This window comes from Erithacus rubecula (genome assembly GCF_903797595.1).
Source record: "Erithacus rubecula genome assembly, contig: scaffold_88_arrow_ctg1, whole genome shotgun sequence".
Lineage (NCBI taxonomy): Eukaryota > Metazoa > Chordata > Aves > Passeriformes > Muscicapidae > Erithacus > Erithacus rubecula.
In genome coordinates this window covers 754,563-770,459 of record NW_027635446.1, presented here as the reverse complement: position 1 = coordinate 770,459, position 15,897 = coordinate 754,563, and the positions used below count along the sequence as shown (strand labels likewise).

General features: G+C 53.2%; 2 protein-coding genes across 2 annotated transcripts in view; one reads left to right on the top strand and one right to left on the bottom strand.

Annotated features, from left to right (window-relative positions):
- The window catches only part of LOC306816764 (antigen peptide transporter 2-like), a gene marked incomplete at its 3' end in the record, with an annotated part of 43,219 nt that overhangs the window by 5,762 nt on the left and 21,560 nt on the right, over positions 1-15,897 (top strand). The window lies entirely within an intron of this gene.
- Positions 5,627-12,054, bottom strand: LOC306816799 (medium-chain specific acyl-CoA dehydrogenase, mitochondrial-like; the record flags this gene model as incomplete). The annotated part of the gene is made up of 8 exons (XM_079333259.1): positions 12,008-12,054; positions 10,468-10,564; positions 9,707-9,804; positions 9,536-9,609; positions 8,276-8,360; positions 8,035-8,115; positions 7,216-7,346; positions 5,627-5,774 (listed from the first exon to the last, which is right to left on the bottom strand). The coding sequence occupies exons 1-8, from the start codon at positions 12,029-12,031 to the stop codon at positions 5,627-5,629; spliced, it is 738 nt and encodes a 245-aa protein (XP_079189385.1). The 5' UTR covers positions 12,032-12,054.

The following is a 15,897-nucleotide window of genomic DNA, read 5'->3' as shown; positions in this document are numbered from 1 at the left end:
TGGGGAGGATGGGTGGAAAGACATCATGAGAAGGAGGTGGATAACTGGAGACAGAGGGAGTGACATCCTGGGGAGGGGAATGAGAAGGATGGGGTGGCAGGGATGTCTTGTAACACACTCTCTGGGGGCAGAGGAGAGTGGAAACCAGGAGCCAGTGCCAAAATTGGGGGACATGGATGGGGTGAAGCTGACAGAGCAGTGGAGGGACATGGGGAAAACATGGATGGGATAAGCTCAGGTGTTGGGTTTGATGATCCTTGTGAGCCCCATCCAGTTCAGAAGATTCTGTGATAGCTGAGATGGATGGATGGATGGTGACTGTGATGGGTGATGATGGATGGTGATGATAATGATGATGATCAGTGGTGAATGGATGATGAATATTTGTGCAATTTGTTGGAGGTTTCATGTATCAAATCAGTGGTTAGATGGTTGGATGATCCAAATGAGGGAGAATAAGGAAACATACATGAAAAGAACTGTTCTTGAATGGATGGGTGGGCAGAACCTGGAATGAATGATCCAGGAGATGAAAGGGTGGATGGATGTTCAGATGGACACACCCATCACCATCCCATATCCCTCACAGCTGCAGAAGAGCCAGAGGAACTGCCCCTGCCCTCAGAGGAGCAAAAACATGAGGAACCCCAAACTGAGACCCCTCTGTCTGATGCCCTCCCAGTGCAGGCAGCACTGGGGGAGCTGAGGGTCTCAAGCATCAGCTCCAGCTCCGTGGGGCTGCAGTGGAGTGTCCCCAAGGGCTCCTTTGACTCCTTCATGCTGCAGTACCGGGATGCCCAGGGCCAGCCCCAGGCCCTGCCCATGGATGGAGGGTCCCGCTCGGTGACAGTGCCGGGCTTGTCCCCGTCCCACCGGTACCGCTTCCACCTGTGTGGGCAATGTCACGTCAGGGTCATCACCTGGCCATGTTGTGGTCATCTCATGCCACAATGACCCCGTGGCCATCTCCTCATCACTATCACACATTACATGGTCATGGGCATCTCAGGATCTCAAGATCACTCAACTCCTGACTTGCAGTGGGAATTCAACCCCTCACCTAAGTGTGGGGGGTGCAGTCCCTGATCTGGGCTGGGGGTTCTGTCCCTGCACAGACACCTCCTGTCCCTGGGTCACAGATCCCTTCCAGCACCTCAGGATTCCTGGGCTCCTTTATCCCACCACAAAGAGATGTGCCCACAACTCTTGGAGCATCAGGAAAGGCTCCAGCACTTAGGGTTCCACGAGCAGCTAAATCTCTCTGCAATGTGTGGCCTGGGGTCCCAGCAGAGCTGCTCCACAGGCAGGGATGGCATCTGCACCAAAAGCTGCTGGCACAGCTCACAGGCAGCCACAGCTGCAGCTGTGCCCAGACCTTGTGGGGACCTCATATCCTGAGGGGTTCCTGCTCCAGGAGGGATCCTGAACTGGGCTCCAACCGGGCCCAGCCTGAGGGTCAAACCCAGCTCAGGGCCAGTGCTGGGGTGAGGGCAGGACAGGACGGGGCCATCCCTGGGGCCAGGGGCACTGCAGGAGCTGTGTCCCAGTGCCAGCCCAGCCTGGAGCCACAGCCCTGCTGGGCACAGAGCCCCTGGGAGCCCATGGCTGGGCCAGCTCAGCACAGCAGCACTGGGCTGATCCAGCAGGACACGGTGGCCGTGGCTGTGCCGGGGCTCTGCCAGGGGATCTTCCCCTGGGGCCCGGAGCAGGCTGGGGCTGCAGGGTCAGCAACGGGCTGGAGCCAGGCACTGCCACCACCCCAGCACTGCCAAAAGGCCAGCCCTGCTGTCCCAGTGCCACCATTGCCCAGGGCTCCCAGGGCACCTGCAGAGACTGCAGATCCCACTGCCCCAGCTGCTGCCATGGCCCAGGACCCCACTGTGCTCCCCCTGCCCGTTCTCCCTCATCCCGGGTGCTGCTGCCCCAACAAGAGGGGTCACTGCAGCTCCTGTTCAGCCAAGGGATTTCACAGAGTCAAGGGTGACACATGCAGATATCAGAGTTGAGGGTGGGGTCAGCTCCAGGGGAATTCTGGACAGAAAGGCTGTGCTGGCAGCTGAGGGAACCTGGAGATGGGGGAATCTGCCTCTGGGAGCTGTCGGTGGAGGGCTCCATGCTGGAGCTGTGGCTTCCCCAGCACAGCATGGCCAGGGCTCGGGGCTGGGCTCCTCAACCCCAGCCACACCCTGAGCCTCAGCCCTTGCAGGGAAAGCTGCTCCATGCAGGAAGCTGGATCAATGCTGGGAAGAGTCCATGGGAGTCCTGCCTGCTGATGTAAGCACCTCTGAAAGGATCCACTGCTCCCAGGAACACATGGGACACACACACCCATATGGAAATAGGAATATTTTGGATCTATAGGGTCAGGATCCCCTATTTTGCCTCCCTATAGATGCACACAACTGTCATAAGAGATGGAAAACCACAAGGCCACATAGTGCCACAGAGTCAATCTTTTCATCTGACCCTGCCTGGATGACAGATACTCTGCAAAGCAGAACAGGGAGAGGAAATCTAAGGAAAGGCTCATGCATTGAGATAAGAATGGGGAGAAGTCTCTCACTGATCACTGAGAAAACAGACTCCATTTGGGAAAATTACCTGAAGTTATTGCCAAAAAAATCAGAGGATATTGAGAAGTAAAACAAGTCTTACAGTAAGCACATTCCCTTCAGTCTTCCTCCACCCCAAGCTCTGCTTCCTACACACACAATGACCATTGAGTCTCCCAGGACACAAAAAAGAAACACAAAATAGGTTTAATAAAAACAACGAAATGTTGAAATAACTGCACAAATACAGCACCAAAAGCAAAATCCAGACTTTAGACACAAAAGGACCCAGATGAACAAGAGGTCCTGGTTCCTCTCCGTTCCCTCCCCACACAGCAATGCCTGGGGAGCTGACAGGAGCCCAGGGCAGCCACAGGGACAATTCCCAGGGGCTGCACATCTCACTGCACATCCAAAGCCCCGGCAGCCCGGGCATCTTGTCAGCACCTGCCACACCCCAAACCTCACCTGTCCCACTGGCACCTGCAGCTCTGGGGACTCTCCAAATCGCTGCATCCTAGATCGGGGCTGGCCAGAAGGCGCCGGGCTCACCAGGACACCTGCGAGAAGCACAAACCATGGCAGGCTCAGGGCCAGGCCGAGCAGAGGTGCCAGGTCCCTCCCGCACACTCCCAGCGGAGCTGCAGCAGCCCGGCTGCACACGCAGAACCCGCTCAGCCCCGCCGGCACACGGCGCTGCAGGGACACCGCGAGCCACCGCGGCCACGGGCACCCGGCCACCCCCTGCCACAGCGGGCAATGGGGCCAGCCCGGAGCCCCTGCTGGACACGAACCCCACGGCTCCCACCACAACCGCACCTGCCCCTCGGGACACCGGCGCCCAGCCCGACCCGGGCCCCGCGCCGCCCCGACCGGCTCCGACCCCGCCACCGGGACTCGATGCCGCCCTGGGCAAAAGCTCCGCTGCCGGACGGACGCACGGCGAGCTCGACGGGCCTCAGAGTAATTCTAGAGCTAAAGCGGTGACACACATCAGCTCCGCTCAGATAATACATGCCAGCGCTCATCATGGGCCCGGACAGCGCCGCCTCCTCCGCCCCGAACCGAACCGGCCCGAACCGAACCGGGCCGGAGGCGCCGCTGCCAGCGCGGGCCGCTCCCCGCGGCCGCAGCCGGGCCCCGCCAGCGCAGCGCTGCCCGCGGCGCTGCAGCCAAAGCCCCGGGCCAGAGCCGCCCCGGCTCGGCGCTGCCGCCATCGGCCCGAGCGACCCGGCCCGGCCCGAACGCTCCGCCCCGGGGCTGCGGCACCGCGCTCCGAGCGGCCCCTGCCTCCCTCCCTCCCTCCTTTCAACAGCCCCGGCACCGGCACCCGAGGGGCTCTGCCCGGGGGGCTCCGAGCCCGGGGGGCTCCTCCCGCCAGCCGCCCACAGCCCTGCCACCAACGAGACGCGCCCCGACCTTCCCCGGGATCTCCGACCTTCCCCGGGATCCCCAACTTCACCCGGGATCCCCAACTTCCCCCAGGATCGCCCCTTTCCCCGGCAATCCCCACCTTCCCCGGTCTCCCCCCGTTGCCCGGGCCCGTCCCGCACCACGCGGCCGCTCCCGCTGCAAAGGAAATCCGCCCGCGCTGCGGCGGGAGGAGCCGCCGGCAGGATCCGCCTGCGAGCGCCCCATTGGCCTGGAGCCCCACCCGCACCGCCTGCATCGCCTCCCGTCCAGCCCCGAATCCTCATTCATCCCACCCGCACCGCCTGCACCGCCTCCCGTCCAGCCCCGAATCCTCATTCATCCCACCCGCACCGCCTGCATCGCCTCCCGTCCAGCCCCGAATCCTCATTCATCCCACCCGCACCGCCTGCATCGCCTCCCGTCCAGCCCCGAATCCTCATTCATCCCACCCGCACCGCCTGCATCGCCTCCCGTCCAGCCCCGAATCCTCATTCATCCCATCCGCACCCCCCTCCCCATCCCCATCTCCATTCCCATCCACTTCAATGTTCATTCATCCCCATCCCTTCTGCCTCCTTCCCCCTTTTATCGCTGTCCATGCACGTACCATCCCCATTCATCCGCCTCCAATCGCATCTCACCCTCCTCCATCCTCATCCTCCTCCACTCTCATGCCAACCTTCTCCACCCCAGCCCACTCCATCCGCTCTGCCTCCATCCCCATCATTTTTGTCCTTATGGGAAAAGATCTTCACAAGAGACTCGATGTGGAAAGAATGGCTGCGGGGTTCTTCACTACTGTCATAGAAATCAGAGTTAATGTGTTCTACATGGATCTGAATGTCTCTAGGAACATCCACCCGGGCAAGTTTGTTACAGGACCCCGGCAACACGACCCAGACAATTTGAGCTCCTGAACTGTCGGGTAATGGGACAAACGGGTCCACACCGAGTGTACTGCAGACGGTCTGAACTTCCGGTGGACCCACAGAACCCAGACAGCCTGAACTTCTGAACTTCAGGGCAAAATGGAGACACGTGTTCAAGGGGGGAATATGTGGTTCAGGAAAGCTGCACCTTCCTGGTGCCTCAGCCAATGGCAAAAGGAACAGAGCTACATGTAGTGGAGCTCAGAATAAAAAGAGGCTGCACTCTCCAAAACCGAGAGAGAGACAGAGGGAGAGACAGAGGGAGAGAGACAGAGGGAGCGAGAGAGAGACAGACCCCATGGGTGTATGGGCCAGTGGACTCTCCCTTGATTGGAATAAAGCTGCAGAACTCCTCTGTCTCTTTTGTGGACTGGGAGGAATGAGGGATTTGTCTTTACAAACAAGCTGTAGGTTTGCTGATAAATGAAACTGGAGATTGAAAGATGAAAGAAACGATGAGGGAAAACCATTAATTCTATAAGAGTTAAAAATTAAAAATGAGGGTTATACATTAGAGGAGAATTTGAGGTGTCAGGCATTCTGGGAAGTCTGTGCCTCTCAAGTACCTCAGCCACTGGGGAAAGACAGAGGGAAATGCAGCTGAGAAATTAGGATAAAAAGGAGGCTGTGTCCTCCAAAAAATTGGAGAGATCCCAGGGCACTGTGAGAATTCCAATATATCTATGAGCCCTGACAAGGTTCAGCCATTTTCCTTCCATGGCAATTCATCCTTTACTGGTTCAGGAAGCAGCAAGAATTCCTGGTGAGTACCTTCCTGCCAATCTGGATGCCAGGGGTGTCAGCCTCCACAATGAAGCCTGTGAAGGCTCTGCTGGCTGGAGCCCGGGGGTCAGGATCAGTACGGGCCAGCAGGAAATACCTGGGGAGGACAGAGATGGGGGTTCAGCTCAACCCCAAAAATTAGTTCAGGGCAAAATGCTGAGTGGTTTTGTCCATATATTGAGTGGTAAGGTAACAACTCTTTTTAATTGGCCCTTCAAAAAAAAAAAAAAACCACAAAAAACAAAACAAATGAGAGGGAAGGAGTGTGAGGAACACAGTGTTGTCTGGGCATCTCTTCCTGCAAAACTAAGGTTTAATGGAATTCCCTCAGGTAAACCTGCAAAGCTTGTCCACCTTTTCCATGTGTTGTAAGACTCAATATACCCCTCAGCCTCCCAAATACCCAAAAAAAAGCCAGTTCTCAGCAGGTTATTCTCTAAGGGTTATTGTAGAGGGAATGCAGCATTGTATGCAAGGCCTTTTCCTCTGACTTGAAAATATTTCCATTTTACTCTTCATGGTATCATTTGTAAATTAAGTTTTTGTGTCAGCAATTGCTGTCAGTCCCATTTAGGGGGCTCAGGAACATTCTGGGAGAGTGAAGAAATTAAACAACTTTCATAGATAAATGTATAAAGTTCTTCCTCTTGAAGAGTTTGTGTGTTGTGGTGGCAAGAGTGTAAGCCCTAAGGAAGGGTCTGTGCTGCCCTCTCCAGACCCTGCAGCACAGCTCAGGCTCTGTGTCTCCTTGGAAATGTTTTACCTTCAGACAATTCAACCCCAGAGTTTTCCTGTTTTCCCTGTGAGTGGGAGGCATTCCCAGCTGAGTCAGAAGCAGCTGATCCCTGTCTGGGAGCCAGGTCAGGGTTTGGTATCCTGAGCATTTTGGAGTTGACTCTACCTCCCTGTCCCAAAGGGAAAGTGGAGGGAACTGCATCTGGTTTCAGCCCAAATGAGCTGTGACATCATCGAGCTCAGGTGTCATCAACCTGTTCCCTCTCTGGGCACCTACAGCACCGGGGCTGTGGTGCCTCTTCCCAATGACCATGCCTTGGGTTTTAGCTTTGATATTTTTCAGAATCTCTGCTGCTTAGTGTTGTAACTCAGACTTCATGTTAGGTGTTAGTAAATTCTCTTCACAGGGGAGTTAGACAAAACAATTCCTTTCTAGCTGGAGAATCAAGGACAACCAATATCCAAAAAGCAAAACAATGGTGAGGGAAAGGGGGCAAGCCAGGGGACTGAGACTTCATAGCCTGGGGCTGTGCTTGGATAATTCACCCCAAGATGTGGATGAACCAAAACTTACAGAAGTGTGAAAACTCATGATCAGGACCCATCTTGGATTTGATTTGGGTGTAGCCCTTGCACTGCCCAAGATTCATCCTTTCAACAAATGCCTATTTTACTGCTTTTGCTCTCTCTGATCTCTGTTCCAGGTCACCTTTCCCAAGCAACAGCGACACACTGGAACACTGCTTTGCAGCATACCCTTAAAGAAACCCCAGTACAGACCAGTACTGCCACAATAAACACACCAGTTGGCCTTGCCACCGTTGGTGATCCACATCTTCTGCCCCTTGATCGCGTGCTCGTCCCCTTTCCGCTCCGCCCGCGTCCCGATCCCGGCCACGTCCGAGCCCGCGCCCGCCTCCGTCACGCAGTAAGCCTGCAAGAAACAACCCCAGATCCCAAGGAAAATACTGTCTGGGTTTGGGGGCAAAAGAAAAATGTGGGGAATGGATTTGTAGAGAGCTCTCAGGGACTGAGAGAAGGCTCACACGTCTGTATGCAGACCCGAAGATGAGAAATGCTGATGCAGAAATGCTGTGGAATAGGACAGGTATTGCTGAGGGAGAAATGGAGCTTGAAAAAAGCTTCAAAGGATGGCCTTGTAAATAAGACTAGATATTTTTGAGATGAAAGATGCATTGTAATAGAACCCAGGAGGGGTAATTTTAGATGAGATGTGTTTTACAGCATGATGTGACAAAAGCTGATAGGCCAAGGAACGATTATAATGTATTGCAATTAGGGAATAGTTGGCTTCTAATTGTGATGGCGTGAATTATAACATCTGTATTGTCTCACCCTTCATATGAGACTGAAAATGGAATAAAAGTTTTTTAAATGCCTCTCAGTTGCCCCATCTCCAGGTCAGAAAAGGGGAAAATCCAACAGGAAACCACAAAATCATTATGGAATTGTGGGCAATGACCGAGCCTGGTCACACAAACATCTGAGGTTCATCTGTCATTAATTAATTACTTAAGTAATGGGATTCCCTGATCAAACACACATCAAGGATTCCTCTGTCATGAATTAATTAATCAATACAATTCTCTGGTCACACTCACACACATCAGGGGCTCCTCTATCATCCTGCCCAAGTATTTTTTCTGCTGCTGCTCCTTCCCAGCAATGATCACAGGCATTTGCTGGAAGGGAATGTTCAGAGCATTAACCCATCACCTCAAGGGCCCAGAGTCCAGTTTGGAGCACCCAGAGCCCAGTTTGGAGCACCCAGAGCCCAGTTTGGAGAGCCTAGAGCCCAGTCTGGGGGCCCCAGTCCCAGTTCTGGACAGGATCAGGACTCACCCCCAGGGAATTGGCCTCGATGGCTGTTTGCACCCCAGTGCATCCATATGCCAGCTCCTCTGTGATCAGACATGCCCCAGCCCACCTGTGGGGGGAAAGGAGGCAACTCGGGGGGGTCTCAGGTGCACAATATTAATGATTTGCAAGAATTTATTATCCCAAATGCCCCCCATGGGCACCGAGTTTCATCAGAAGTTCTCCCTTGGGAATGCTTTGATTGATATTTGTGTTATTTTGTTTCTTTTCATTGAAATCAGATTATTTAAAGGTCCCATTTCACCATTGTCAAGGGGTTAGTTTTGTGCTCAAGGTGGGACAAGTGGCACAGAATGGCCAGAAGGTGCCACCAGGATCTGTCACTGCTTTAAGGGCCACATTGGCTCTGATTATATCCCTCAAATCCCTTTTTCCAGAGGCAGTTTAGTGCAGCAGATACCATTTTACCTGGGAACTTTGAACCACTTCTTCCCTCTCCTGTGCCCTTCTCTTTTCCTATTTTGAATTTCATTTGAATCCTTGGTTCCATGACCTTCTCCCACAGCTCTTCCCACCAGCCTCAACTTTTCCACACCCACCACCAGTCTCATCAATACAAAACTGTCCAATATCCATATCCAGCCAAATTGTGCTGATGATTTCCCACAATGAAACCTGATGGTTTTTCAAATTGATTCCTGAATTTCAAGTGATTTGTACCCATTCTCCCTTTCACTGCTGGGGGTTAGACAAGGGGACCTTTAAAGGCTGCTCTTGATTCAAACCTTCCTGCTATTCTCAGGCTCTGCTGCAGAAACTCAATTTTTGATACCAGATACACCAAATCAATCAAAAAGACCCAACATGGCCTGCTCTGGACACATCCCAACTCCACTTTGGTTGGTAAAACCAAATGATCAGAAATGTAGCATTTTTTATCTGTGCACACTGGCTGCACCTTGGCTAAACTGGGAACTGATCCTCAGGAATGAGCCCTTAAATCCCTCCTGAGGGAGGATCAAAGGAAACCCTTGAATTTCTGATGTGGGGATCATAACAATTGAGATCATGGGAGACAATCTGGTCACAAATTACTACATCAGAATCTAATTCCGTGCCTGATCCCATCCAGCCTCATCACACCCACGTGTTCCACCTGTCCACAGATTGCTTTGGGATTACTGCAGTGTGCTGCAGGTAATTTTATATGTAACCCATAATTTCACACCACAACCTCCTCCAAGGCCTTTCCAAGGTTTGTTTTAGGGATTAAAGGGGTCACACCCACCGCAGTTCTCTGGGATGTGGGAATTCATCAGCCCAAGCTCCCAGGCCCGTTTGATGAGTGGCACAGGATACTGAAACCGGGAAAATCATGGTTGACTATCACAGGTAAAATTTCAAATTTTGTGTTAAGAGAAAAATCTGTTTTTTCCTCCTGTGGGGTGGATTTACCTCCCCAGTCCTGTCATACTGTGCAGCTACAGGAATAATCTCCTCCAGAGCAAATTTCCAGGCAGTAGCTTGGAATTCCTTCTGTTCATCTGTCAGTTCTGTTGAATAAAATAAGGCAAAATAGTCATGAAGAAACTCAACTTCCTCCTTCCCCCTGAGCTCTGAGAAATGCCCACAACAGCATTAGTTATAAAATTATTCCAAAACTACTGGAAATGGAGCAGAAAGTGCCAGGTAATAAAATGCTTTTACCAAAACATCTGTCAAGCATCTGCTGTTGCCCCAGAGAATTTGTTGTAATGGCTCAGGTGTGGAGAAATTTCTGTGTCACATCCCCAGAACTACCATGTTCCCCTGATGCTGCTCATGGTCATTTTAATGGCTTAAAAGCCAACAGGACTTCTTTTATTTTATTTTTTTTTTCTTTTTTGTCCCTCAGTGTGAGATAAAAAAAGCTCAAGACAGTAACAAAAAAAGAAGAAAATCTCTGAAATATCATCCCTTGCCCTTGCTGTCCTGCACTGGAAAGAAAAATGGCTTTTGGTTTTCAAATAGTTTTTATAAAAAGTTTAGAAATATATTCCAAATAATGGGGAAATTTTGGAAATTCCTCCTGAAGTGCAGTACTGTTCCTTGGGTTTTTTGCTCAGTTGTTTTGTTGGGGCTTGTGGTGGGGTTTCCTTTTTTTGTCAGTTTATTTTGGTCCTTTGTTTGCATTTTTCCCTCCCTGTTCCCTCCCTTCCCAGCCCTGCCACACTCACCAAAGCTGAACCCATTCCCATGTTTGCTCAGGTGCACATTTTGGGCAGCTTTGCTGGAGTAGAACCTCAAGCTGGGCCAAACCAGGGTCTGGAGCAGCTGCAGCGGGAAAGGACCATGAGAATGAGAGAATATCCCAGAGCAGAATGTCCTAGTGCAGCCCCACAGCCCAGCAAGGGACACAGGCTGTGACAGGTGGCGCATAAGGAAAAAAAGCACGGAATGCTGAGCTGCTGAGTCAGCAGTGTGTGTGCACAGCTTGGAAATGCCCACAAGGTAAAGTTTAATTTGTGGCATTTTCACAAGACACGTGTTGCAAAATTGTCATTTCTCACCCATGTTTTCCCTTTTTGCTGAGTTTTCTTACCAAACTGCTGCCACAGGTGTGTAAGGAAAACAGAACAACATCACATCAGGAAACTCCCAAGTGTTTTAGACATTGTTTGAAATATAACTGACAAAAAGATGAGGTAGAAAAAATGACAGGGTATTGTAATCATTGTAATCATCATTTAATTGTTTGGGCTTTGGTTTGGTTTTGCTGGTCCAGTTTTATGCAGCATCTCCACCAAAAGGTTTAGACAAAACTAGGAAAAGCCCAAAATTCTCAACAAGCCTGAAAGGGTTTTTTTTTGGTTTTTTTTTTTTGGGGGGGGGGGGGGGGGGGGGCGGGGGAAGCTCCCAAAGCTGCGTTTTGAGTGTGTTTTGAGATGTTTGGTCTCAGGGCGAGGTCAAAGGCATCACTAAGGTGACTCTGGACACATCAACACAGCTGGGCAGGCAGGGAGATCTCCCCAGGGGAAACAGAGAGTGCCAAGAGATCAAAGTTCTCCCACAGGGACGAGGCACTGGAGGGTTCCCAGTCCGGTGGGGTGGGACTGGTGCTCCCTGGGGTCACTTCCCACCCAAACCAGTCTGGGATTCTGGGATTTGGGCAAGCACCTGCTCCCTCCATCAGCCACTCCACGGTCAGACCCAGCTCCTCGTGCCCGCTCTGCCCCCAGTGAACCCCAAATCCCGGTGCCAGCAATGCCACCCATTAGATCACAGTTGCCCCCGCGGCTCCCGCTGTCACCGTGACACCTGAGGCAGGTGGCCACCCCCACCGAGAGACACCGGAGGGACATTGGATGGACACGGCTGAGCCGGCGACCTTCACCTTTCCCCTAATTCAGGAACGACGAGGAGACAGAACTGCAAGTGTTGACGCAGCTCCCGGGGAGCGCGACCAATAGACCGCGATAAAATGAATGTTCCCGATAAAAGGAATGTTCCCGAAAAAAGGAATGTTCCCGATTTCCAACAGGACGGGCACCGACCCCCGGGGGGAGGAAGGGAAGGGCGCGGGAGGGGCAGCGCGCACCGACCCCGATTCGAGACCGCCGCCCCTGAGGCTGGCAGCGCCGCCCCAGCCCCAGCACGAAGCCGATTCCAGACCCCCGCGATGGAGGTTGGCGGCCCCAGCACGACCCCGGGCCTGTCCCCCTGTCCCGATTCCCCCCGTGCCCCCCGTGCCCCCCGTGCCCCCCGTGCCCCGCTCACCCGGCGGGCGCTGAGCGCGGACATCGCGGCGGCGGTGCCGGAGCTGCGGGACGGGACGGAGCGGGGAGATCGCACCATCCCCCGCCCCACAACCAGGCGGTGTCCCCCGAAAAAGAAGGTGCGCCCCGAGTCAGGCGGTGCCCCCCGAACAAGGAGGTGCCCCCCGAACAAGGCGGTGCCCCCCGAACAGAGCTGTGATAATTGATTTGTGTTAATCATAAAAGTATTGTGTGGGAGCCCAGGGCATACCTCTGGCCTCCTTAAAGGTCTCAAAACCTCCCTAGCAAAGGTCTCAAAAACCTCTAAGTGAGACCCTAGTTTTACAAGTGCTAAATTCTAACCCCTAAAAAAAGTTGTCAGCACAAAAAAAAAATAAAAACAAGCTGCCAAAATTAGTAAAGTGTAAATTAAATTATTAAAACGTAAATAAATAAGTTTTTTTAAATGTTTATAATAAGGAACACGTAGCCAAAATAAAAAATTTAAAAAGTAAACACCTTTTCCTCCTTCTTCTCCCTGTCATCCATGTTAAGTAACACGTTAGCACTCTTAAATTAAATAAAATCAAAGCTAGACCATTTAATAAAATTGTATTAAAAAAATTCTGTAAACATGTAATACGTAAGACAAACTATATAAAATAAGCCCTGCATTCACCAAGCAAATACCACCATAAATACCAAGCTGAGCAAACCGCTGCTGGCCAAGCAAAAAGTCCCAAAAATAAAAAATAATAAACAATCCCTAAAAAAAAAAAAAACCGTCCCCGGCAATCTCTCTTCGGCTGTTTCAGAGAAAACCAGGGTTTGAACCACCTTCGTGTCCCTCTGGGGTGATCTCGGGGCAAAGGAGAAACCCCAGACTGGGACAGTATTGGGGTTTGTATAAACCAGAATACTTAAGTCCGAAATGAAGCATGAAACTAAAGAAAGGAAAATATATGATTAAATAATTTTGTTTCAAATCCTCCTGTTATGAATATCATGTTTCTATATAAGTTGTATCTACTGACAGCTTGCAAGACAAAGCTCTCACACAGCCCAACAAATTCTGCAAAATGAGGTTTCTTGCCTTTGTGTAATCAATTGTGTAATCTATCCCTAAGAGCAGACTTCCTGACTTCTGCCATTTCCTTATCTACCAAGAGCAGATGGGACAAATTGTCTAGAGACTCACATCGTCCAGCGAGCCCACGGACCACCACTGCTTACCCGGCAGAATTATGACAATAAAAAAATAGCGATTATTGATGACTAAAGGAAACAATAGAGTTGCAAACCAAAGTTCGGTGGAGCATGGAGTGGGCTGTGACCCCTCTGCCTGCCCAGCGCTGCTTGCTCTGTCTATGTAAAATAAAGCAATCTAAATTTTGCTGAATATCGAGACTTCTGTTTCTTATTTATAACAGAGGGATGTGCCCCAAACAGGGCAGTACCCCGCATCAGTTGGTGCCCGACAGGAGTCCCGGGAACCTTCTGGATCTGCACAATTCTCTAACAGAGGCTGCAGCCAGGAAAGGGTCCGGCTGTGCTCCCAGGGAACAAGGGACAGACAGGGGAAAACATCCTCAAGGTGTGTTAGGGGAGTGTAAGGTTTGTCAGGAAGATTAATCCACAAACACCGGAGGTTTATGCCCAAAAGGGAGACAGAGGGGGCTTTTAATTTATTTTAATAAAGGGAGAGAACATGGGGCATTCTCCTGGGATCTCTCCAATTTTTTGGAGGACACAGCCGCCTTTTTATCCTCATTTCCCAGCCGCATTTCCCTCTCTCTTTCACCACTGGTTGAGGTACTTGAGAAGTCCAGATTTCCCAGAATGCCCGATTCGTAAGATTCCCATCTAATGTGCAACCTTTCCTTTTAATTTTTAATTCTTATAGAATTCATGGTTTTCCCTCATCGTTTCTGACATCTTTCAATCTCCAATTTCATCTATCAGCAAACCTACAGCTTGTTTGTAAAGACAAATCCCTCATTCCTCCCAGTCCACAAAAGAGACAGAGGAGTTCTGCAACTTTATTCCAATCAAGGGAGAGTCCACTGGCCCATACACCCATGGGGTCTGTCTGTCTGTCTGTCTGTCTGCCTCTCTCCCTCTGTCTCTCGGTTTTGGAGAGTGCAGCCTCTTTTTATTCTGAGCTCCACTACATGTAGCTCTGTTCCTTTTGCCATTGGCTGAGGCACCAGGAAGGTGCAGCTTTCCTGAACCACATATTCCCCCCTTGAACACGTGTCTCCATTTTGCCCTGAAGTTCAGAAGTTCAGGCTGTCTGGGTTCTGTGGGTCCACCAGAAGTTCAGACCGTCTGCAGTGCACTCGGTGTGGACCCATTTGTCCCATTACCCGACAGTTCAGGAGCTCAAATTGTCTGGGTCGGGTTGCCGGGGTCCTGTAACAAACTTGCCCGGGTGGATGTTCCTAGAGACATTCAGATCCATGTAGAACACATTAACTCTGATTTCTATGACAGTAGTGAAGAACCCCGCAGCCATTCTTTCCACATCGAGTCTCTTGTGAAGATCTTTTCCCATAAGGACAAAAACGATGGGGATGGAGGCAGAGCGGATGGAGTGGGCTGGGGTGGAGAAGGTTGGCATGAGAGTGGAGGAGGATGAGGATGGAGGAGGGTGAGATGCGATTGGAGACGGATGAATGGGGATGGTACGTGCATGGACAGCGATAAAAGGGGGAAGGAGGCAGAAGGGATGGGGATGAATGAACATTGAAGTGGATGGGAATGGAGATGGGGATGGGGGTGCGGATGGGATGAATGAGGATTCGGGGCTGGACGGGAGGCGATGCAGGCGGTGCGGGTGGGATGAATGAGGATTCGGGGCTGGACGGGAGGCGATGCAGGCGGTGCGGGTGGGGCTCCAAGCCAATGGGGCGCTCGCAGGCGGATCCTGCCGGCGGCTCCTCCCGCCGCAGCGCGGGCGGATTTCCTTTGCAGCGGGAGCGGCCGCGTGGTGCGGGACGGGTCCGGGGCAACGGGGGAGACCGGGGAAGGTGGGGATTGCCGGGGGAAGGGGCGATCCTGGGGAAAGTTAGGGATCCTGGGGGCAGTTGGGGATCCCGGGGAAGGTCGGGGATCCCGGGGAAGGTCGGGGCGCGTCTCGTTGGTGGCAGGGCTGTGGGCGGCTGGCGGGAGGAGCCCCCCGGGCTCGGAGCCCCCCGGGCAGAGCCCCTCGGGTGCCGGTGCCGGGGCTGTTGAAAGGAGGGAGGGAGGGAGGCAGGGGCCGCTCGGAGCGCGGTGCCGCAGCCCCGGGGCGGAGCGTTCGGGCCGGGCCGGGTCGCTCGGGCCGATGGCGGCAGCGCCGAGCCGGGGCGGCTCTGGCCCGGGGCTTTGGCTGCAGCGCCGCGGGCAGCGCTGCGCTGGCGGGGCCCGGCTGCGGCCGCGGGGAGCGGCCCGCGCTGGCAGCGGCGCCTCCGGCCCGGTTCGGTTCGGTTCGGGGCGGAGGAGGCGGCGCTGTCCGGGCCCATGATGAGCGCTGGCATGTATTATCTGAGCGGAGCTGATGTGTGTCACCGCTTTAGCTCTAGAATTACTCTGAGGCCCGTCGAGCTCGCCGTGCGTCCGTCCGGCAGCGGAGCTTTTGCCCAGGGCGGCATCGAGTCCCGGTGGCGGGGTCGGAGCCGGTCGGGGCGGCGCGGGGCCCGGGTCGGGCTGGGCGCCGGTGTCCCGAGGGGCAGGTGCGGTTGTGGTGGGAGCCGTGGGGTTCGTGTCCAGCAGGGGCTCCGGGCTGGCCCCATTGCCCGCTGTGGCAGGGGGTGGCCGGGTGCCCGTGGCCGCGGTGGCTCGCGGTGTCCCTGCAGCGCCGTGTGCCGGCGGGGCTGAGCGGGTTCTGCGTGTGCAGCCGGGCTGCTGCAGCTCCGCTGGGAGTGTGCGGGA